At 49.4% G+C, this 23,649-nt stretch overlaps 1 protein-coding gene across 7 annotated transcripts in view; it reads left to right on the top strand.

The window, feature by feature from the left end:
• The window catches only part of LOC119972654 (lethal(3)malignant brain tumor-like protein 1), a 408,364-nt gene that overhangs the window by 39,156 nt on the left and 345,559 nt on the right, over positions 1–23,649 (top strand). For all 7 annotated transcript variants that reach the window (XM_038809722.1, XM_038809716.1, XM_038809720.1 and 4 more), the window contains one exon: positions 5,691–5,875. In XM_038809722.1, the coding sequence (XP_038665650.1) occupies positions 5,691–5,875 (185 nt within the window). The remainder of the gene's footprint in view (positions 1–5,690; positions 5,876–23,649) is intronic.

The following is a 23,649-nucleotide window of genomic DNA, read 5'->3' as shown; positions in this document are numbered from 1 at the left end:
CGAGCCCCCCACTTCCCCCCTGTGTCACCTCCACTGCCCCCAAATCTTGAGGGTAGCCGCCACCACCGGGCTCGGAATGTACCTCGTTGGAGGGAGCGGCAACGGCGCCGTTACCAGTGCCTTCAGGCTCGTGCCTCCACAGAACGCCATCTCCATCCGTTTCCATGCTGCCCCCTCCCCATCCATTACCCACTTACGTACCATCGAGACATTAGCCGCCCAATAGTACCCAGAGCAGTTGGGCAACACCAGCCCCCCTCTATCTCTGCCCCGCTCCAAAAAGACCCTCCTCACCCTCGGAGTCCCGTGTGCCCAAACAAATCCTGTGATGCTGCTGTTCACCCTCCTAAAAAAGGTCCTCGGAATGAAAATGGGGAGGCAGTGAAACAAAAACAAAAACCTCGGGAGCACCGTCATTTGAACGGACTGTACTCTACCCGCCAACGACAGCGGCAGCATGTCCCACCTTTTAAACTCCTCCTCCATCTGCTCCACCAACCTAGTAAAATTAAGCTTATGCAAAGTCCCCCAACTCCTAGCCACCTGAACCCCCAGGTACCTAAAACTCCTCACTGCCCTTTTTAGCGGGAGCCTACCAATCCACTCCTCCTGATCTCCCGGGTGTACAACAAACAGCTCGCTCTTGCCCAGGTTCAACTTATAGCCCGAGAAACTCCCAAACTCAGCAAGAATCTCCATCACCTCCGGCATTCCCCCCACCGGGTCTGCTACATAAAGCAGCAAGTCACCTGCATATAGCGACACTCGGTGCTCCTCCCCACCCCGCACCATACCCCTCCACCTCCCCGACTCCCTGAGCGCCATGGCCAGAGGCTCAATTGCCAACGCAAAAAGCAAGGGGGACAGGGGGCACCCCTGCCTCATCCCATGGTAGAGCCTGAAGTACTCGGACCTCCTCCCATTTGTCGCTACACTTGCCATCGGGGCCTCGTACAGCAACCTCACCCATTTAATAAACCCCTCCCCAAACCCGAACCTCTCTAACACCTCTCACAAGTACCCCCACTCAACCCTATCAAAGGCCTTCTCCGCCTCCAATGCAACCACAATCTCCGCCTCTCCTTCTGCCGCCGACATCATTATCACATTTAGCAGCCTTCGCACGTTAGTGTTCAGCTGCCTCCCCTTCACAAAACCCGTCTGATCTTCATGTATCACCCCCGGCACACAGTCCTCTATTCTAGTGGCCAAGATCATCGCCAGGAACTTGGCGTCCACATTCAGCAGTGAAATTGGCCTATATGATCCACACTGCAAGGGGTCCTTATCTTGCTTCAGGATCAGGGAAATCAGCGCCCGTGACATCGTCGGGGGCACAACTCCTCCCTCCCATGCCTCGTTAAAGGTCCGAACCAACAGGGGGCCCAACAGGTCCGCGTATTTTTTATAAAATTCAACCGGGAACCCATCCGGTCCCGGCGCCTTCCCCGACTGCATGTGGCCAATCCCTCTAACCAGCTCCTCGAACTCGATCGGCGGCCCCAGTCCCTCCACCTGCTCCTCCTGCACCCTTGGAAATCGCAGCCTGTTCAAAAAGCTCTCCATTCCCCCCCTCACCACCGGCGGCTCCGAACGGTACAGTTCCCTGTAGAAGTCCCTAAAGACCCCATTGACCTTTGCCCCCTGCCGCACCACATTCCCACTTTTATCCTTCACTCCACCAATCTCCCTAGCCGCGTCCCGCTTGCGAAGCTGATGCGCCAGCATCCTGCTCGCCATCTCTCCATATTCGTAGACCGCTCCCTGCGCCTTCCTCCACTGTGTCTCCGCCTTTCTGGTGGTCAATAAATCAAACTTGGCCTGCGGGCTACGCCGCTCCCCCAGCAATCCCTCCTCCGGGGCCTCCGCATACCTCCTATCCCCTCAGCAGCTCCTCCACCAGTCTCTCCCTCTCCCCCCTCTCCCTATGGGCTCGGATGGAAATCAGCTCCCCCCTAATCACTGCCTTCAGAGCCTCACACACCATCCCCACCCGGACCTCCCCAGTATCATTGGCCTCGAGGTACCTCTCAATACATCCCCGGACCCTCCTGCACACCTCCTCATCAGCCAACAACCCCACGTCCAGACGCCAAAGCGGGCGCTGATCCCGCACCTCCCCCATCTCCAGATCCACCCAATGCGGAGCATGGTCCGAAATCGCTATAGCCGAATATTCGGCATCCTCCACCCTCGGGACCAGCCCCCTACTCAGGACAAAAAAATCAATACGGGAATAAACCCTGTGCACGTGGGAGAAAAAAGAGTACTCCCGAGCCCTCGGCCTCCCAAACCTCCAGGGATCCACCCCTCCCATCTGGTCCATAAACCCCCTCAACACCTTGGCCGCCGCCGGCCCCCTGCCTGTCCTAGAACTAGAACGATCCATTGGGGGATCCAGCACCGTATTGAAGTCCGCCCCCCCCCCCCCCCCCCCCCCCCCCCCCCCTTCCAGGTCAGGAATGCGGCCCAACATACGCCTCATGAAACCAGCATCATCCCAATTTGGGGCATACACATTTACCAACGCCACCCTCTCCCCCTGCAGCTTACCACCACATATCTGCCGCCATTATCAGCCACCACCTCAGACGCCTCAAACGCCACCCTCTTCCCCACCAGGATCGCCACCCCCCCGGTTCATCGCGTCGAGCCCTGAATGGAAAACCTGCCCCACCCACCCCTTGCTCAGACGAACCTGGTCCACCACCTTCAGGTGAGTCTCCTGAAGCATAGCCACGTCCGCCTTTATCCCTTCAGATGCGAAAACACCCGGGCCCGCTTAACCGGCCCATTCAACCCCCTCACATTCCACCTGATCAGCTGGATCAGGGGGCACCCCGCCCCCCTCCCCCGTCGACTAGCCATAGCCCATCGACTGCTCGCCCCTGGCCAGCACCCCCCACTCGGCCCGTTTCCCACGGCGATAGCTCCAGCGCAGGAAAACGGAACTGATATCCACGCCCCTTGCCTCCAGCTCCACCCCCCTCGTCCCATAGCGCGGGAATCCAGAGGAAAGCCCGCGCTTTTCCACTGCCCCACCCCACCCCCTCAACGCAGCTCCCAAATAGCAGTCCCACCCCATCCACCAACCCCGTACAAACAAAAACAGAACAACCACAGACCCCAACAACCCCCTGAAAACACAAAACCATAACCAACATCATCCGAAAGCAGGAAAAAAAACAAACAGAATAGCCAGCAACAGCATAAACAGTGATACAAAAAACCCCCACAGTCCCCAATCCCTAGTTCGAGTCCAACTTTTCAGCCTGCACAAAGGCCCACGCCTCCTCCACGGACTCAAAATAGTGATGCCGGTCCTTGTAGGTGACCCACAAGTGCCCAGGCGGCAGCATGCCAAATTTTACCTGCCTGCCGTGGAGCACCGCCTTCGTCCGGTTAAACCCGGCCCTCTGCTTGGCCACCTCCGCACTCCAGTCCTGGTAGATGCACACTACCGAATTCTCCCACTTGCTGCTCCTCACCTTCTTGGCCCATCGCAGAACACACTCCCGGTCACTGAACCGATGGAACCGCACCAGCACTGCCCGCGGGGGTTCATTCGCCTTAGGCCTCCTGGCCAGTACTCAGTGGGGCCCCTCCAGCTCCAGGGGCAGATGGAAAGATCCTGCCCCCACCAGCGAGTTCAGCATCACGGCCACATAAGCCGGCAGGTCCGACCCCTCCAGCCCCTCCGCGAGGCCCAGGATCCGCAAGTTCTTCCTCCTTGACCGAAACTCCATCTCCTCAAAATGATCCTGCCACTTTTTGTGGAGCGCCTCGTGCATCTCCACCTTCCCCACGTAAAGTAGCGCAGAAGGGCCGCCTGCTGCTCCTCCGCCCACTGCCTCCACTCTTCGGGGTCTCCACCGGCCGCCATTTTGTCCACCTTCCCCCGCTTTTCCAGGGGAGCTGCTGCCGTTTTTTACCTCGCCCCACTCCGGGTCCGCACAATAAATCCCGGGTGGTATTGCTCCAGACCCCTTTACACACCGGGAATCGTCGAATCAGCGCCGTTTGGGGCCCTTAAAAGAGCCCACAAGTCATATGAAAGCGGGAGCTGCCGAACGTGCGGCTTAGCTCCGCATTGCCGCCACCGGAAGTCCACTTTGTAATATATTGTTTACGGACAGGAGGGGGTTTAATTTAAGCAGCACTAATTTATCCGCTCATCACCTGTCCATTAACAGAAAGGTGTTTTTGATTTATTTCCCCCTTTACAGCGTATTTTCCTCGGTTTTGGTGTGATCCAATTTTGTATTAATAATCCCACAGCGGACTCCAAATAGGATGGACTCAAAAGGGTTAGTTTATTTGCACGCTCTCAAAACATGGGAAGCAGGTTGCAACATCGCCTCCTTTGCATTGATAGAATAAAAGCGGGATAGAGAAAGAAAGAGGCCATCGTGAAAATAAATATTGTTCCATGTGGGTCCAGAGCCCAGATTGAATGTCTAATGAGGCATTCCATTACGGAGATCAGTGGGCTGATAACCAATGTGGTATAATTCATTTTTACGGTTGTGTTGTTTTCATGTGATGAGAGAGGCAAGCAGAGACAAATTAGTCTTGTAAACAAGGTTACAGATGTTCCAGCAGAAACAGTGTCGCTGCGGCCATGAGTTTAACCTGAAGAGCTCTTTTTCTGTGAGGCTGCTTGAACGAACAGCAGTCCGGGTTTGCAGCACAGCAAACTGTGGTTCCGTAAGCTAGACGTCCATGTCACATTTCTCCACATCCTTTAACAAGCAATGTGTATCCTTTATCCGGGACTTTGTGATGGTCAACTTTCTCAGTCATCAAGAGTTGGAAGGAAGGTTGTGAGTTCCTTTGTCCAAGCAGAAAGGTAGACTCTGGTTGACCAAACTGGGTTATGAGCTGCAGATGGCTTTTGTATAGCTCTTTTTGAATTTTGCCTGTGTAGCCGAGAGCAGAATTGTTAGTGCCTCTTCAAGGATAACAAGATGCAGGTTTCTTTAATGCTGCCATGTAGCCCCTTCTGTGGAGGGTCACAGACAGAACCATTTACAAGGTCTTTGCCCGATTTTTTATAATTTTAGAAAAAAGCCTTGTGATATAAATATTTTTTATATATATTATAAATTGATATATAGATGTGTGTGCATGTACTTATATATATAATGTATATGTGCATACATATATCATGAAAATATCCAGGGTGAGGTCTTCGTTCACTCACAATTGTCAGTAGGTACTCACATTGGACGCTGTTTCATTTATGAAGCTGTTAGTTTATTGATTATTTTGTGCATAGCATGGCCGTGTTTATTCTTTTGATAAAGTTATCTTTTGTGTGAAATGGATTGGAGTTTTCTGGAAGAGTCCCTTTCACTGCAAGAGAAAATTGTACATCCAAAGTAAGTGTAAACTAAAATAGAATATGCAGAATCTCTCATTTAGTAAATTGTTAATTTAATTTCAACTCGAATCATTTCTATATATTCTATCCACAGTTTTAGTTTAACATTGTTGTAAATTACTGGAGTGCTATTATAGTTTATCTGTATTTATGTAAGCATATAATCCTAATTGTATTCCTACATCAGAATAATTCAGCAGTATGTTTAATGTATTAAAAAAGTACGATCCTTTTTTATTTGAAGAAATTGAACAGAATGAAAATAGTTTGTAATGATTCCTTCCCTTATTTCTCTATGATCTTAAAGTAAGCAATTCAGGAGGAGGGAAGAAAATGTCTGAAGAAAAAGGCTGGCAGGCTGTACCAATCAAAATTGAAAGAATCGATGAAGAAGCCGAATCAAGCAATGCAGCTAATGTGCAGGACTTTGATATATATAGTGCCATGGAATGGAAAAATGGAGTGGGTACCTTGCCTGGCAGTAACCTAAAGGTATGCATCATTATTTTAAGTTTTTAAGTTTTCAAGTCTTTCACCTTTGGTTTTTCCAATGTAGATTTCTGGATGAAATAACTACAGCGACAAAAATACAACAATTATTCCACAAAGTCAACAGTCTGTGTAACAAATATAAAAAAACAATCAGCGTATTTGTAGGCAAAGTTATCCAGCTAAAATCTACGATGTTGTATTTCGCAAGGAAGTCACCCCATTCAAATTTTATTGATACTGTTACTTTGGCCGGGGTTTGGGAGGAGTAGAGGCATCTACTGTTTGGAACGACTCCCACCAGGAAATGTGCTGTCATGGTATGTCACAATTGTCTATCTTGCGTCATACTCTCACATCCACTGTAGCTCGTCTGCAACCGCACTGTGACATCCATCATCGCTGTTATGAGAACTGAATCATGCTGTTGCCCTGCCTGGGTCTGCTTTCAAAGCCAGCGATTTAGCCCTGTGCTAAACAGCTGGGGATCCCTCTAGGAAGTTCCCATGGAAGACTTCATCCGGAAGTTGCCCAGAAGTGCTAACTTCTGGACAAGTGTGTTATGCTGGCAACCATCCGACAAAAGCGATTTAAATTGCCAACTTTGGATGGTTCTGCCAGTTTTACCCTGATAGTTACTGTAAAAGAATTAGAAGAGGAAAAAACTTCTAACTCCAGAGTAACTATTGAACACCCCCCAACCCCAGGACTGACCCTTGTCCCTCCTGGACTGACCCCCTCCTCCTGCCTGACTGACCCTCTTTTCCCTCCGATATCGATGCCCCTCCAACACGGACCGACTGACGACCCCCCCAACAGAGTTATGTCCCTCACCCCACCTCTACCTCCTGGACTGACACCTCCCACACTGACCCCCCTCCCGACCCGCCAAACACTGGGTCCGCACCTCCCCCACAAACTACCGGGCTACTGCTGTTAAAAAAAAGGTGGGGGTTGTGGCTCACTTATCTGCGTCCCAGTTACCCCAGGTCAGTGCTGCCAGGGGCATGCTTCGCTGCTCCTGTCTCACCCAGACTGAGTGCAGAAGGTTGGGCAAGACAGGGGCTTTGGAATCCCAGCTGTGGTAAGTCTGGTGAGAGTGGTAATCCGAAGGTGATTTCCACTCTGCCGAAATTACGGACATTGTTTTTGTTATTTTGATGTTCGGACTTGATCCATATTCTAAAGTTGTGGATTTTACTTTTCCAATGATATTTTGGAAGGCCTCTTCTCATTCTGCAAGTCGTGCTGTGTTGTCAGCGTACTGCACATTTGTTGTGTTATTGTCGCCACTTTCTACCCTGAATGTACATTTAATTCTTTGATAATTGTTCTGTGTACAGAATGAATAGTTCTGGTAACAGTACAGCTTTTTCATACTCCTCTCTTCACTTGATGCAAGGACAGTGGTAGAGTGAGGTATACTGCCATCCCTTCACCCCTCACATATCTGCAATTCTTGTAAAATAAGCTTGGTAGATATAAAGTTACAGTTGAATTGAGTTATTGTCTAAATGATTCAAAGAGTGAGACACCAGCAACTTTTCTGTTTATAACTGAAAGCGATAAGTAACTGTACAATCTCATCAATCTGGGCTAAACTTAAAGCTTTGTTTGTTTTCAAGTTAATTTATGTGGTTGACTTTGAAATTGGTGGTTTGCAGGAACAGTAGCTCATCATGCCATTAAACTACTGTCGTGCATATGATGTTTATTACAATAATATGGACTTGCACTAAAAAGGATTAGTACTAAATCTTCTTGGAGACAAGGGCCAGAGTTTCACATTGCTCGGATGGGCGTGCGTCCGACCTGGAAGCACATACAACTGTGCGGGAAAATTTTGGGTGTGTGTCTCAACATCACTGATATTTTGGTCTCTGGGCGTGGGCACGAAGTGCAACTGCAATAATCAGGAAGCCAATTTAATTAAATTAAACAGCAATTGACTGGGATTTTACATTGCCTATCTGCCTTTCCAGTTGGCGGGCGGGCCGATTGACCAGGGCGCTTTTACGTTTTTGTTCCACCTCCACCCAGGGCAGGTTGAAAGTCAGGGCTTAAATTAACAAACGTCTCTGAGTATGATAGTGCTGCCTAGACACTCGTGGCATAGTTTTTCCACTGACATTTACTTTTTACAAGTCTTCTCCCTCAGACTGCCCAGCAGCGGCTGCTCCCCTGAGGGAGCACATTGGAAGTACCAGCCCGCACTGTCCTTTCTCTGAGCCCCTGCCCCCAGACCGCTGGGCCTTTTACAGAGCACGTTTCACGCTGCATGGCCATTAATTGGCCAGCCAGCTCGTCTCAACAAGCGATCTTGGAAGGGAGCAGATGTCACATCCGCTCCTGCCCGTGCCGACTTCGGGCGTGACCCGCACGTAAAATGTCTGTGCACTCTACCATGCAGGGTTGCTATGACAATGTAGAAAGGATTTAAAAATATGAGGGACGACTTGCCAGAACGTCTGCCCCCTTCTCCTCCTGGATTCCCGGGTCTTCCGACACCCCGAAAATCGCCACCTCTGGACTCGCACCACCCTGGTTCTCAACACCGTGGACATGACATCTGCAAACCCCTGACAAAATCCCCTAAGCTTCGGACATTCCCAGAACATGTGGACATGGTTCGCTGGTCCTCCTGCACATTTTGCACACCTGTCTTCAGCAATGTAAGCTGCATTGGCCAGTTCATTGCATGGGCTAAGCTGTTTTACTTGAAAGCATTTATATGTTGTTAATTTCAGAGCTACTTGCATTTTCTTTTTTTTAATAAACATTTTTTGGTATTATAACAACACAATAAACAATGTACATGAAACTATAAATATAGTGCAAAAGCCATCTCCCTCCCTTACAGGTCCCACCTTTATTAACCCTCTACTCTAAGCTAAACTAACACCCTCCCCCATTCTACTGACGATTAATTTTCCGCAAAGAAGTCAATGAACGGTTGCCACCTCTGGGCGAACCCTAATAGTGACCCTTTCAAGGCGGACTTGATTTTCTCCAAACAGAGAAAGCTAGCCATGTCCGATAGCCATGTCTCCGACTTCAGGGGCTTTGAGTTCCTCCAAGCTGACAGTATCTGTCTCCGGGCTACCGGGGAAGCAAAGGCCAGAACGTCTGCCTCTTTTTCCTCCTGGATTCCCGGGTCTTCCGACACCCCGAAAATCGCCACCTCTGGACTCAGCGCCACCCTGGTTCTCAACACCGTGGACATGACATCTGCAAACCCCTGACAAAATCCCCTAAGCTTCGGACATTCCCAGAACATGTGGACATGGTTCGCTGGTCCTCCAGCACATTTTGCACACCTGTCTTCCACTCCAAAGGATCTGCTCATCCGGGCCACTGTCATGTGAGCCCGGTGAACAACCCTTAAATTGAATAAGGCTGAGCCTGGCACATGTTGCGGACACGTTGACTCTACTCAACGCGTCCACCCATAGACCATCCTCTATCTCTCTTCCCAGCTCCCCCTCCCACTTGTGCTTCAGCTCCTCGGTCTGCGTCTCCTCTGACTCCATAAGTTCCTTGTAAATGTCCGAGACGCTCCCTTCTCCTGCCCACCCTCTGGACACTACCCTGACCTGAATCCCCCTTCGTGGTAGGAGCGGGAAGGTTGACACCTGTTTATGTAGGAAGTTCTGCACCTGCAGGTACCTGAATTTGTTTCCCTCGCCAACCCAACTTCTCCTCCAGCGCATACTCGGAAAGCTCCCCACTATAAACGTATCCCCCATCCTCTCAATCCCTGCTCTCCGCCATATCCGGAACCCCCCCATCCATGCTTCCCGGGGCAAACCGGTGATTATTACAGATTGGGGACCAGACCGATACTCCCTCTGCCCCCACATGTCTCCTCCATTGCCCCAGACTCTCAGGGCTGCCACCACCACGGGGCTGGTGGAGTACTGTGCTGGCGGGAATGGCAGAGGCGCAGTTACCGACACCCCCAAACTGGTGCCCTTGCATGAAGCTGCCTCTATACACTCCCATCTCCTTCTCACCGGTCAGTAACAGTAACTAAAATTTGGCAGCACCAGCCCTTTCTCTCCCCGACTCCACTCAAGCATTACCTTTCTTACTCGCGGGGTCTTGCCGCCCAAACAAAGCCAGAGATCACTTTGTTGACCCGTTTAAAAAAGGACCATGGAATAAAGATGGGGAGACATTGAAACACAAACAGGAATCTTGGGAGGACCGTCATCTTCACCGTCTGCACCTTCCCAAATAATGGCAATGGGAGTGTGTCCTATTTCCGAAAATCGTCCTTCATTTGGTCTACTAGCCGGGCCAGATTTAATTTATGCAGTCGGTCCCATTCCCACGCCACTTGAATGCTTAGATACCTAAAGCTTCCCCTTACTAATCTAAATGGCAGCTCCCCCAATCGCCTCTCCTGTCCCCGCTCCTGGACCGCAAACATCTTACTTTTCCCCATATTTAGCTGATACCCCGAAAACCTGCCAAATTCCCCTAGAATCCTCATGATTTCTTCCATCCCCTCTAATGGGTCCGATAAATACAGAAGCAGGTCCTCTGCATAGAGCGAGACTATGTGCTCCCCCCCCCACCCCTCGACCTTCCCCATCCAGCCTCTTGAGGCTCTCAGAGCAATTGCCAGCGGCTCTATAGTTAGCGCGAACAACAGTGGGGAGAGGGGGCATCCCTGTCTCGCCCCCGGTGCAGTCTAAAATAGTCCGATGTTGTCCTATTCATCCGTGCACTTGCAACAGGAGCCTGATGCAGTAACCTGACCCAGTCGGTAAAGCCCCGCCCAAATCCGAACTGTCCCAGTATCTCCCACAGATAATCCCATTCTACCCGATCAAAAGCCTTTACTGCATCCATTGCGATCACAAGCTCCACCTCCCTACCTTCCGGGGGCATCATGATCACATTTAACAACCTTCTTACATTGGCCACCAACTGCCTACCCTTAACAAACCCCGTCTGATCCTCCCCAATAACGTCCGGAACACAATCCTCAATCCTGGAGGACAAAAGTTTGGCCAGCAGTTTGGCGTCGACATTCAACAATTATATCGGCCTGTAGGACCCACACAGCTCCAGGTTCTTGTCCCGCTTCAGAATCAGCGAAATCATGGCCTGTGACATTGTTGGGGGCAGCACCCCTTTCCCTTGCCTCATTGAACATGAACATCATCAACACCGGCCCCAATATCCCAGAGAACGTTTTATAAAACTCCACTGGGTACCTGTCGGCCCCGTGGCTTTACCCGCCTGCATGGACTTCAGACCCTCCACTATCTCTTTCAGCCCAATCGGGGCCCCCAGCCCTTCTACCAGCTCCCCGCCAACCTTTGGGAAATTCAGTCCCCCCAAGAAGTGTCTCATCCCCTCCGGCCCCGGAGGGGGTTCCGACCTATACGGCCTACAGTAGAAATCCCTAAATATCTTATTCACCCCTGCTGAATCTCCAACCTGGTTCCCATCTCCGTCATTTACTTTCCCTATCTCCCTGGCTGCCTCCCTCTTAATAAGCCGCTGTGCAAGCATTCTGCTGGCCTTCTCTCCATACTCATAGATCGCCCCCCTCGCCTTTCTCAGCTGCCCCACCGCCCTCCCTGTGGTTAACAAGCTGAACTCCACCTGTAGCCTCCGCCGTTCCCTTAAAAGCTCTGCCTCTGGGCTCTCCGCATACCTCCTATGGATCTGTAGTATCTCCTTTACCAGTTGGTCCATCTCTGCCCTGTCCACCTTCTCCCTACGGGCCCGTGTCGAGATTAGCTCCTCTCTGACCACCGCCTTCAGTGCTTTCCAGACCATGGCTGCTGAAATTTCCCCCGTGTCGTTGACCTGCAGGTAGTTCTAAATACATTTCCTCAGCCGCTCGCACACTCCTTCGTCAGCCAAAAGTCCCACATCTAACCTCCAGGGCGGGCACTGGTAACTGTCTTTACTAACCTGCAGGTCAACCCAGTGCGGAGCATGGTCTGAGATAGTGATCGCCGAGTACCCCATGTTCACTACCCCAGCCAGTAAGGCCCTGCTCAAAATGAAGAAATCGATCTGGGAGTACACTTTATGCACGTGTGAGTAGAAGGAGAACTCCTTCACCCTCGGCTGCCCAAATCTCCATGGACCAAACCCCCCCCCCCATCTGCTCCATGAACCCTTTTAGTTCCTTTGCCATTGCTGGAACTTTATCCACTTGCCTCGGACTCGTCTGTGGTCACTGAACTGGTGATGAGAAAAAAAGTGGAGCTGCAGTCGACGCTGCTGACCGTTGGACGAACAACCACCTTCTCTACACTTTTAGCCAAAGGTTGCAATTTTTCTTTCCGCAATGCCGTTATTTAGAAGACTGGACGCGTTCGATATGAGCATCGAGGATTAGTCGTATGTGTTACTTTTTTGGGAAAATTCTTTCACTGGTGAAGACCAACATATGGCAATATTTTTAACTACCTATGGAGTGATAAAGAGCCTGACACCAAGTCCTTTGACGAGCTGGTGACCTTGATAGCACAGCGTTATAACCCCAGGCCATCAGTCAGTGCGTAGAAATACGTTATAACACAGCTGCGAGGACCCCTGGGGAGTCTGTGACCGAGTTCCTAATATGGTTGAGAAAACTAGCCGAGTTTCATGAGTATGGCAATTCACTGAGATGCTACGGCATCACTTGGTCTGTGGCGTTAATAATATGGAAACCCAAAGAAAGTTGTTGGCCGAACCATCTTTAGATCTCCAACAGGCTGTGCAGTTTCGCTTTTGAGAGCGTGGAAAAGGGAGTGCAGGAACTCCAAGAAATGGAGGTGCACACTGTGGGACACTCGTCCTCCAGAGGCGTGCTCTGTTGGTCTGGGACCGAGGTAGCCAAATGTGACAACTCCCCGACTCGGTTGAAGGCGAGCCCAGGCGATATCCTAAATTATAAGATCCTAGCATTGAGTATACATGTATATTGATTTTTAAAAATAGGAGTGCTGGCAGAAAAGGCATATTAGATTTGAAGTTGTGTACGGCATGGTAGCACAGTGGTTAGCACTGTTGCTTCACAGTGCCAGGGTCCCAGGTTCGATTCCCTGCTTGGGTGACTGTCTGTGCGGAGTCTGCACGTTCTCCCCGTTTCTGCGTGGGTTTCCTTAGGGTGCTCCGGTTTCCTCTCAATTTAGGCATTCTGAATTCTCCCTCTGTGCTTCCGAACAGGCGCCGGAATGTGGTTACTAGAGGCTTTTCACAGTAACTTAATTGCAGTGTTAATGTAAGCCTACATGTGACAATAATGATTATTATTACTATTAGGTGATTACTATTATTAATATTGGTGCTGGGATATAGGTCGATAATGAAACCTTGCCGGCTTATTTTAGGAAGCTGGGGAGGAGACTCACAAGCAGGACCTCAAAGTTAATGATCTCTGATTACTCCCGGTGCCACCAGCCAGTGAGTCGAGAAATAGGTTGAAGCAGATAAATGCGTGGTGCAGGAGGGAGGTCTTGAGATTCCTAGGGAACTGCTTCTGGGGGAGGTAGGACCTACATAGGCAGATAGGTTGAACCTAATCAGAACCTGGCCTAATGTCCTCGGAAGGTGGTTTGCTGATTTTGTGGGGGAGGATTTGCTGTTGGGGAGGGTGAAACTAACTTGGTAGGAGAATAGGGGTCAGTATGTAGTATGTGGGTGCTTGGAGTGTTGGGAGAGATAGGGAGAGCAAGAAATTGTAAGTTGAGGCCAACCTAAGACGGAAGGTCGGAAGGCTGATGTTGGGTTTGATATATGCTGTTAAATAAGCTTGGTTGTGGTTGATCGTAGTAGTAATGTCAGTTGGTGAATAATCCTGAGGCCGTGGCTAGTCCCCTGGGGATACTGGTTCAAATCCCATCACAACAGCTGGAGAAATTTAAATGAATAAACATCTTTGTAATAAAAATCTGGAATTCTTGTTCAATAATGATGCTATGAAGCTATAGTGACTGTTGTCAAAGCCCATCTGATTCAATAAAAGCCTTCAGCGAAGGAAATGGGCTATCCTTATCTTGGCTGGCTCACATCATTTATGTTAACCCTTAAACGCCCTTTTTAATGGCCTAGCAAGCCATCAAACTGCTATAAAAAAAAAATCTGAAAGGAATATAACCGGATAGACCACCTGGCGTTGACTAAGGCACCAGGAGTGAAGATCACATCCCACCCAGTCACCCTGCAAAGTCTTCCTCCCGCTGTCCTACAGAATATTCAAACAATAGTGTGACACAATCGCACTCTTAGAATAGTACCCCACAGCTACTGGCCGAGACCACGATCTCAACGTACGTCCAATCCCACTGTCAGGACTGACCCCGCAAAGATGGCAGCACAGTTGGTATACTGTTTGGAGAGAATTGTCCTGGGAGTCCTCAACATTGACTCCAGACCCTGTAAAGTCTCATGAAATCAGGCCGAACATCGACAAGGAAACCTTCTATTGATTACCACCTACTTCCCTCGGCTGATGAATTAATACTCCTCCAAGTTGAACACCAATTGGAAGACCCATGGAGGATGGTAAGGGTACAGAATGAGTGGCTCAGTAGCACCACTGCTGACTGATCTTAACTGAAGGGCATATCTGCCAACCTGCGCTTACAGCAGGTGGTGAGGGAACCAACATGAGGGGGGAAAACCTAGATCTCATCCTCGCCAATTTACCTGTCGCAGATGCATCTTCACATGGCGGTATAGGTAGGAGTGATCATTGTACAGTCCTGGTGGAGAGAAAATCCCATTCCACACTAAGCTTACCCTCTACATGTTGCATGGCACTTCCACTGCTATATGGGATAGATTCAGAACAGATCTAGGAGCTGAAAATTAAGTATCCATGAGGGACAGTAGGCAAGCAGCAGTAGAATTCTATTCAATGACAACCTCAAGATCTGGCATATCGCTCACTCTACCATAATCCATTAAGTTAGGGGATCCACCCTGGTTCATTGATGAGTACATGAGGGCATGTCAGGAGCAATACCAGACATACCTGGAACTGCGGGCCCAGCCTGGTTAAGCCATAACACAGGACTAATTTCATGCCAAGCATTGAAAGCAGCATGCGATTGGCAGAGCTAAGCAATGACACAACGAATGGATTATTTTTTAAATGTTTTTTATTCATTATGGGACGTGGGCGTCACTGGTTAGGCCAGCATTTATTGCCCGTCCCTAGTTGCCCTTTAGAAGATGGTGGTGAATTGCCGCCTTGAACCGTTTTAGTCTTTGAGGTGTAGGTACACCCACTGTGCTGTTAGGGAGCAAGCTCAGGATGTTGCTACAGTGAAGGAACGGTGATATATTTTCAAGTCAGGGTGGTGAGTGACTTGGAGGGGTTAGGAGGTGAGCTACTCGCTGAAGGACTCCTCGCCTTTTACCTGCCCTGGTAGCCACAGTATTAATATGGCTAGTAAAGTTCAGTTTCCCAGTATGTTGGTTGTGGGGGAGTCAATGATGGTAATGCCATTGAATATCAAGGCACATTTGTTAGATCCTCTCTTGTAGGAGGTGGTCATTACCTGGCACTTGTATGGGGCGTGGCACAAATGTAACTTGCCACTTGCCAGCCCAAGCCTGGATATTGTCCAGGTCTTGCTGCATTTGAACATGGACTGCTTTATTTTTCTGAGGAGTTGCGAATGGTGTTGAAATTGTGCCGTCATCTGCAAAAATCCCCACTTCTGACCTTGTGTTGGAAGGGAGGTAATTTATGAAGCAACTGAAGATGATTGGACCTAGGACACTACCCGGAGGAACTCCTGCAGTGATGTCCTGGAGCTCAGATGATTGACCTCCAGCCACCACAACCATCTTCCTTTGTGCCAGGTATGAGTCCAACCAGCGGAAACTTTTTCCCCTGATTCCCATTGACTCCAGTTTAGCGACGGCTCCTTGGTGCCATACTCGGTCAAATGCTGCTTTGATGCCAAGGGCAGTAACTTCTCAACATTCTGCAACTTCTCAGATACTGAAGCGTTTATGTGCAGCAAGACCTGGACAACATTCAGACTTGGGCTGAAAGGTGGCAAGTAATATTCTCATCACATATGCCAAACACCGAACAAGAATCTAACCATCACCTCATGATGGACATTAAATGGCATTACCATTGCTAAATCCCCACTTCTAACATCCTGTGGGAGGGTTACCAATGATCAGCAACTGAACCGCACCATCCATACAAATACTGTCGTTAGAAGACCAGGTCAGAGACTGGGAATTATCCTTCTGATTCCCCAAAGCCTGGCCATGATCTACAAGGCACAAGTCAGGAATCTGATGGAATATTTTCCATTTGCCTGCCCATCCCTCCAACCCCGGACAAAGACACCCATTTGATTACCTTGTACACCAGCATTTGCTTTCTCCACTATTGATGTATAGTACCAGTAATGTGTACAATCTATGAGGTGCATTTCGGCAACTGAGCGATGCTCCTTTGACAGCACCTTTCAAACCCATGACCACCTTGAAGGACAAAGGTAGCAGATGCATGGAAACTGCACCACCTGCCAGCTCCTCTCAAAGCCACACATCATCCTGACTTGGAACTACATCACTGTTCCTTTACTGTCGCTGGGTCAAAGTCCCTTCCTGCCTGCACCGTCAGTCCACATCTGGTGGCGGCCATGGAGTGAGTGGTCGCACATTTGGTGGCTCCCGCTCGAGGTGGATTTTGTTGTTCCTTCCCCACCCGTATCGTAATATTTTGAGGGCGATTGGTGTGCGAGTGCCCAGGGAAAGTAATACTCGTCTGGTGCATGGATCAGAGGACGAGAAGTACCACGAGATAGAGAGAGCAGCTGGGCCAGGGCAGTTTCATGGTATGCCACAGGTCAAGATGAGTCATCAGAAGCAGGAGTTTTATTTTGACTCGCCGGACGAGTCTATGGGCTTTGAGAGACCATGAATTGGGAGGAGTGTGAGGACACTAAACTTTGGAGAGGAGCTTTGTGTGTATGGTAAAATGTCTGGGGTGAGTTTCAACAGGGGAGCGGCGATTGTGCTTTATCTTTGTTTCTTGGTGGTTGGGAGGAGGGGGGATGGATTGGAGGAAGATAGGGAAGTTAAACACCATGGGTGGGGGCCACCATGCCAGCTGGGTGGGCTAGTTAACATAAGTGAAGTGGGGGGGTTGCCAGGAGGAAGACGTGGGTGGGAGGGGTGGGGTTCGTTCTTTGGGGCCGGAGGGGGTAGGTGGGAGGGCTGCTGACATGGGTATGGTTGGTGTCACGCAGTTAGGATGGGAGAGATGGCGGTGGACATTCAACGGTGGGCTTGGCGGGGCACGTGACAGGGGCCGGCGGCTGGCCGAAGAAGGGGTATGGCTGATTGGCAGGGGAGGGGAGGCCAGTCTGACCAGGCTGGTCATGAGGAACATGCGAGGGTTGAATGGGCCAGTTAAACGGTTGTGCGTGTTCACGCACCTGATGAGTCTGAAGGCGGACGTGGTGTTTTTGCAGGAGACGCACCTGAAGTTGGAGGATTAGGCGAGGCTGAGGAAGGGATGGGTGAGGCAAGTGTTCCACTCGGGCTGAATATAAAGAAATGAAAAATGAAATGAAAATCGCTTATTGTCACGAGTAGGCTTCAATGAAGTTAATGGGAAAAGCCCCTAGTCGCCACATTCCGGCGCCTGTTCTGGGAGGCTTGCACGGGAATTGAACCGTGCTGCTGGCCTGCCTTGGTCTGCTTTAAAATCCAGCGATTTAGCCCAGTGTGCTGAACCAGCCGCTAAGAAGAGGGGGGTGGCGGTGTTGGGCAATAAGAGGGTGACATTTGAGGTGGGGAGCATTGTGGCCGACCTGGGGGTAGGTATGTGGTGGTTAATGGGAAGCTGGAGGGAATGCTGGTGGTACTAGTTAAAGTTTTTGCCGAATTGGGACAATGTGGATTTCATGAGGCGGGTGCTGGGAGGATTCCAGATTTGGATACACATTTGTTGATAATGGGGTGGGGATTTTAATATGATCGTGGACCGGTCGAGTCCGAAGTCATTGAGGAGGTTAAAAGTAGTTTTCATACTTCTCCCATGTGCGCCGGGGTTGTATTCCCGGAATTTTTTTTTCGTAATGGACAAGGCAATGTTGACGGGGTGGCCGACTCTGGGTATTTGGTGATCGTGGTCTCTGACCACGCGCCACACTGGGTGGATTTGCGGGTGGTTTGGCGGGAGGCCACAGTGGAGATTAGATGTGCGGCTGTTGGCGGATGAGGGGGTGTGTGAGCAGGTGAGGGCTGCCATTTGGGGCTATGTGGAGGTGAATGATATGGGTAAGATCACAGTCACCAGATTGTGGGAGGCACTTAGAGGGGAGTTTATTTCGATTCAGGTGTATCGGAGCAGGAGGAGAGGGAAGGTTGGTTGATTAGATCATTGTTTTGGGAAAATATTCTATTGCGGCATTTATATATCAAAATAACAAACATAATCACAACCAAATCAAGCCAACAGGGCTGCAAATAATCAACTCAACAAAATACCCCATCAACCCGGTCACTGGATAGACATATGGATGAAAATGGAATAGTGTAGGTCAGATAGGCTTCAGATGGTTTCACAGGTCGGCGCAACATCGAGGGCCGAAGGGCCCGTACTGCGCTGTAGTGTTCTATGTTCTAACCCGCCCCTCCCAATTTCCCAACTCTCACACACACAATTTACAGTGCAGAAGGAGGCCATTCGGCCCATCGGGTCAGCACCGGCTCTTGGAAAGAGCACCCTACCCAAGGTCAATACCTCCACCCTATCCCCATAACCCAGTAACCCCACCCAACACTGAGGGCAATTTATCATGGCCAATCCACCTAACCTGCACATCTTTGGACTATGGGAGGAAACCGGAGCACCCGGAGGAAACCCACGCACACACGGGGAGGATGTGCAGACTCAGCACAGACAGTGACCCAAGCCGGAATCGAACCTGGGACCCATGAAGCTGTGAAGCATTTGTGCTATCCACAATGCTACCGTGCTGCCCATTTTAAACCCCGCCTCTCCCACTGCTGACATCTTAACTGTTCTCGAAGAAGTTGATAAGTGGCTGCCACCTCAAGGCAAACCCCTCCACAGACCCCCTCATGGTGAACTTTATCTTTTCCAGCCTGAGAAACTCTGCCAGGTCACTCACCCACTACCCTGGTTTCAGGGACCCCGAGTCCCTCCATTCCAACAATATCCGTTTACGGGCTACCAGGGAGACAAAGGCCAGGACATCGGCCTTTCTTGTCCCCTGGACTCCTGGGACTTCTGACACACCAAAGATCGCCACCTCTGGACTCGGGACCGCCTTCACCTTCAGGACCTCCGACATAACTTCAGCAAACCCTTGCCAAAATCCCCCAAGCTTCGGACACAAAACATGTGGACATGGTTCGTGGGACCAGCCGCACGCCGCCAACACGTATCCTCCACCCTGTCAAATAACCGGCTCATCCTGGCCACAGTCATATGCGCCCTGTGGACCACCTAAACTGGATAATGCTAAGCCTAGCACACAACGGGGATGCATTCTCTCTCTTCAGGGCATCCGCCCACAACCCAGCCTCGAACTCCCTACCCACCTCTTCCTCCCACTTGTGCTTCACTACCCCTATCAGGGCTCCCTCCATCCAGTCCATCAGTTCTTTGTAAATTTTCAACACCTTCCCCTCCCTCACCCCTGTTCTTCACACCATCTTGCCCTATAACCCCTGGGGCGGCAGGTGCGGAAAGGTCGGTATCTGCCTCTAAACAAAGTCCCTTTCACCGGCACCCATTCCCAACCAGCAGCTCAAATTCCTCCACCAATTCCTCCAAGCTCGGAAAGACGCCGTCAACGAGCAGATCCCCAAACAGCTCAATCCCCACCCGCTGCCACCCCAATCCAGCTCTCCCCGGGAGCAAACCAATGATTCCCACAAATCACTGCCCAAACCGAGGCCCTCTCCAACCCCAGATGCTGCTGCCACTGTCCCCACACCCTGAGGGCCGCCACCACCACTGTGGCCAAACCTGTGGAGTACCTGGCCGGTGAGAACGGCAGAGGCACCGTTAACAGTGCCACCACACTCGTGTCTTTACAAGAGGCTGCCTCCATCCGCTCTCATACCGACCCCTCCCCCACTACCCAGTTCCGAACCACAGCTATGTTTGCCGGCCAGTAATAATTCATGAATTTCGGGAGAGCCAACCATCTCCCCCCCCCCCCCCCCCCCCACCTCAACAGCACCTTCTTCACCGCGGGGCTTTACCTACCCAAATAAACCCTGAAATCACCCCGTTCACCCTCCTTAAAAAAAGCCTTAGGAATAGAAATCAGGTGGTTCTGGAACACAAACAAGAACCTCGGGAGGACTGTCACCGTCGCCGATACCTTCCAACGGGTCCGTGGGGGCAGCACGGTAGCATAGTGCTGCTTCACAGTGCCAGGGTCCCAGGTTCAATTCCTGGCATGAGTCACTGTGTGGAATTTACACTTTCTCCCTGTCTGTGCATGGGTTTCCTTCGGGTGCTCTGGTTTCCTCCCACAAGTCCCTAAAGACGTGCTCGTTAGGTAATTTGGACATTCTGAATTCTCCCTCTAAGTACCCGAACAGGTGCCGGAATGTGGCGACGAGGGTCTTTTCACAGTAACTTCATTGCAGTGTTAATCTGTGTCTACCCGTGTCAATAAAGATTGTTATTATTATTAAGTATAGAGCAGCATGCCCCCCCACTGTGTTGCAGACTCCTATCTCCCTGATTCTTAAAAAGAATAAGGACCCGGGGCATCAGGTTGAGGTATGGATGCGGAGAAGGCTTTGGATTGGATGGGGTAGGTGTATTCTGTGCTGCCACTGGCACAAACTTTAGATACCTCGGTATAGAGGAGGCGCGGAGATGGGCCTAGCTGCATAGGTTGAACTTGGGATGAAGGTGGATTGAAAAATGAAATGAAAATCGCTTATTGTCACAAGTAGGCTTTAAATGAAGTTCTTGTAACAAACCCCTAGTCACCACATTCTGGTACCTGTTTGGGGAGGCTGGTACGGGAATTGAACCCGCGCTGCTGGCTGGCCTTGTTCTGCTTTACAAGCCTTTTATTGCAGGTCTGGCAACATCTGTAGGGAGAGACAAGAGCTAACGCTACGAGTCCAAATGACCCTTTGTTAAAGCTCAAATATAGAAAGTTCAGAGGGGAAATGAAAAAGAAAATAGGGGAAGCAAAGAGAGTATGAAAAGAGAATGGCAGCTAACAGAAAAGGGAATTTGAAAGTCTTCTACAGGCATATAAATGTTAAATGGGGTATCAGGAGAAGTGGGGTTAATTACGGACAAAAAAGGGATTTACTTCAGAACATAGAGTGCTTTGCACTTGCCTTTACCCAGGAGGAAGTTGCTGCCAGAATCGTTGGGGGAGACGAGGTTGTTGATATACTGGAGGGACTACAAATTGATAAAGGAGTCATTAGGAAGGCTGACTGTACTTGCAAAGTTGATAAGTCAGCCTAGGATGCTGATGGAAATAAGTGTGGAAATTGTGGGGGTACAGATGATAAAACTTCCATTCCTCCTTTGATATGGGACTTGTGTGAGAGGATTGGAGAATTGTAAATGTTATACCATTTATTCAAAAAAGGACCCAGCAACTTCAGGTCAAACAATTTAACTTGGGTGGGAAAGCTTTTAGAGCCTATTATCTGGGACAAAAATTTTTTTTTTTTTTTTTATAAATTTAGATTACCCAATTATTTTTTCTATTAAGGGGCAATTTAGTGTGGCCAATCCACCTACTCTGCACATTTTTTGGGTTGTGGGGGCGAAACCCACGCAGACACGGGGAGAATGTACAAACTCCACACGGACAGTGACCCAGAGCCGGGATCGAACCTGGGACCTCAGCGCCGTGAGGTGGTTATGCTAACCACTAGGCCACCGTGCTGCCCATCTGGGACAAAATTAACATCAATCAGCAAATGTGGATTAATCAAGGAAAGTCAGCATGAATTTGTTAAAGGGAAATTGTGTTTAACTAACATGTTTGAGTTTTTTGATGAGGTAACAAGAGAACGTTAATCATAGAATTTACAGTGCAGAAGGAGGCCATTTGGCCCATCGAGTCTGCATCGGTCCTTAGAAAGAGCACCCTCCCTAAGCCCACACCACCACCCTATCCCCGTACCTCCACCATATCCCCGTACCTCCACCCTATCTCTGTAACTCCACCTAATCTTTTTTGGACACTAAGGGCGATTTAGCATAGCCAATCCACCTAATCTGCACAATGAATGTAGTTGATGTTGTTGTGCTATACACCTTTTAAGTTGGTGTGGTTATGTTTTCTGTCTACATCACTAGAGGTGAAATGATGCAATGAATCATGTAATTCAGACAATCTCATTTTGTTCTGAAGAAGCTACCAACTCAGACATGTGTAAGTTCTCCAACTGCTGTCAACTTCTCAAATCCAATCCCGGTTGACGCCTTGATGTTTATCTACTAAGTAAGCACAAGGAGAAGAAAAGACCAACAGATGTGATGTTAATGGACTTCCAAAATGTTTGATTAAGTGCCACATAATACACTTGCCAGCAAAGTTGAAGCTTATCCAATTAAAATGCACAGTGACAGTCTGGCTGTGTATTTGGCTGAGTGATTAGAACCAGAGTAGAGAATAGTTGTTTTTCAAACTGGAAGAAGCTATGTAGTGGGGTTCTCCAGATTTCCAAATTTGCATTTGACACAAACCTTCCAAGTATTCCAAACTGTGATGAGAAAGAAGTATTGTGAACTGTGATGAGGATAGTACAAGGATTCAGGAGGGTAAGGACAGGCTGGTGAAATACGTGGACAAGTGGCAGATTAAATTTAATGCGGGGAAGTATGAAGTAATAGATTTTGGTCTGCAGAACAAAGGCAAACACTATGGTAGGACAGTGGTTAGCACTGTTGCTTCACAACACCGGTGTCCCAGGTTTGATTCCCGACTTGGGTCGCTGTCGGTGCGAGTCTTCACGTTCTCCCCCGTGCCTGCGTAGGTTTCCTCCGGGTGCTCTGATTTCCTCCCACAAGTCCCGAAAGACGTAATTTGGACATTCTGAAATATCCCTCAGTGAACCCGAACAGGCGCCAGAATGTTGCGACTAGGGGATTTTCACAGTAACTTAATTGCAGTGTTAATGTAAGTCTACCTGTGACAATAATAAAAGGTTATTATTAATAAAATAATTGGTACAATTCTGAAGTGAGTGGAGGAACAGCGAGACCTCATCACAGGTTGAAAAGGATACTGAGATTTATAAGCTGAGGCATAAAATGCAAAAGCTATAGACTGTGCTGAACCTTTATAAAACATTGTTTCGATTGCAACTGGAGTATTGAGTCCAATTCTGGGCATGACATTTCCGGAAGGGTGTTGAGGCTTTTGAGAAGATGCAGAAAAGATTTGCAAGAATGGGTCCAAGGTTGAAGAATCTCAGTGATGTGGATAGATTGAATAAGCTGTCTTGTTCACCTTGGGGAAGAGATTTGATAGAGGGATTCAAACTAATGAGGGATCTAGACAAAGTAGATGGAGAAACTGTTCCCAATAGTGGAAGAGTTGAGAACCAGAGAGCACTGGTTCAAAATGACCGGCAAAAAAACCCCAATGGTGGCAGTTGTGCTCGCTCCGTGTCGAAACAGGTTCATTTGAAGACTCCAATCACATGACATTGCGCAGGCAAACTGGCAGTCTATCTGAACAGTCTGTCTTTCCAATAAAGTTCTTGTTCGTTTGCAAGTTCATGATCTCAAAGCCTATACTTTAAAAATA

The sequence above is a fragment of the Scyliorhinus canicula genome, chromosome 10 (assembly GCF_902713615.1).
Source record: "Scyliorhinus canicula chromosome 10, sScyCan1.1, whole genome shotgun sequence".
Taxonomy (NCBI): domain Eukaryota; kingdom Metazoa; phylum Chordata; class Chondrichthyes; order Carcharhiniformes; family Scyliorhinidae; genus Scyliorhinus; species Scyliorhinus canicula.
Note: the sequence above shows the minus strand (reverse complement) of the source record. Positions and strands in the feature narration are given on the sequence as shown.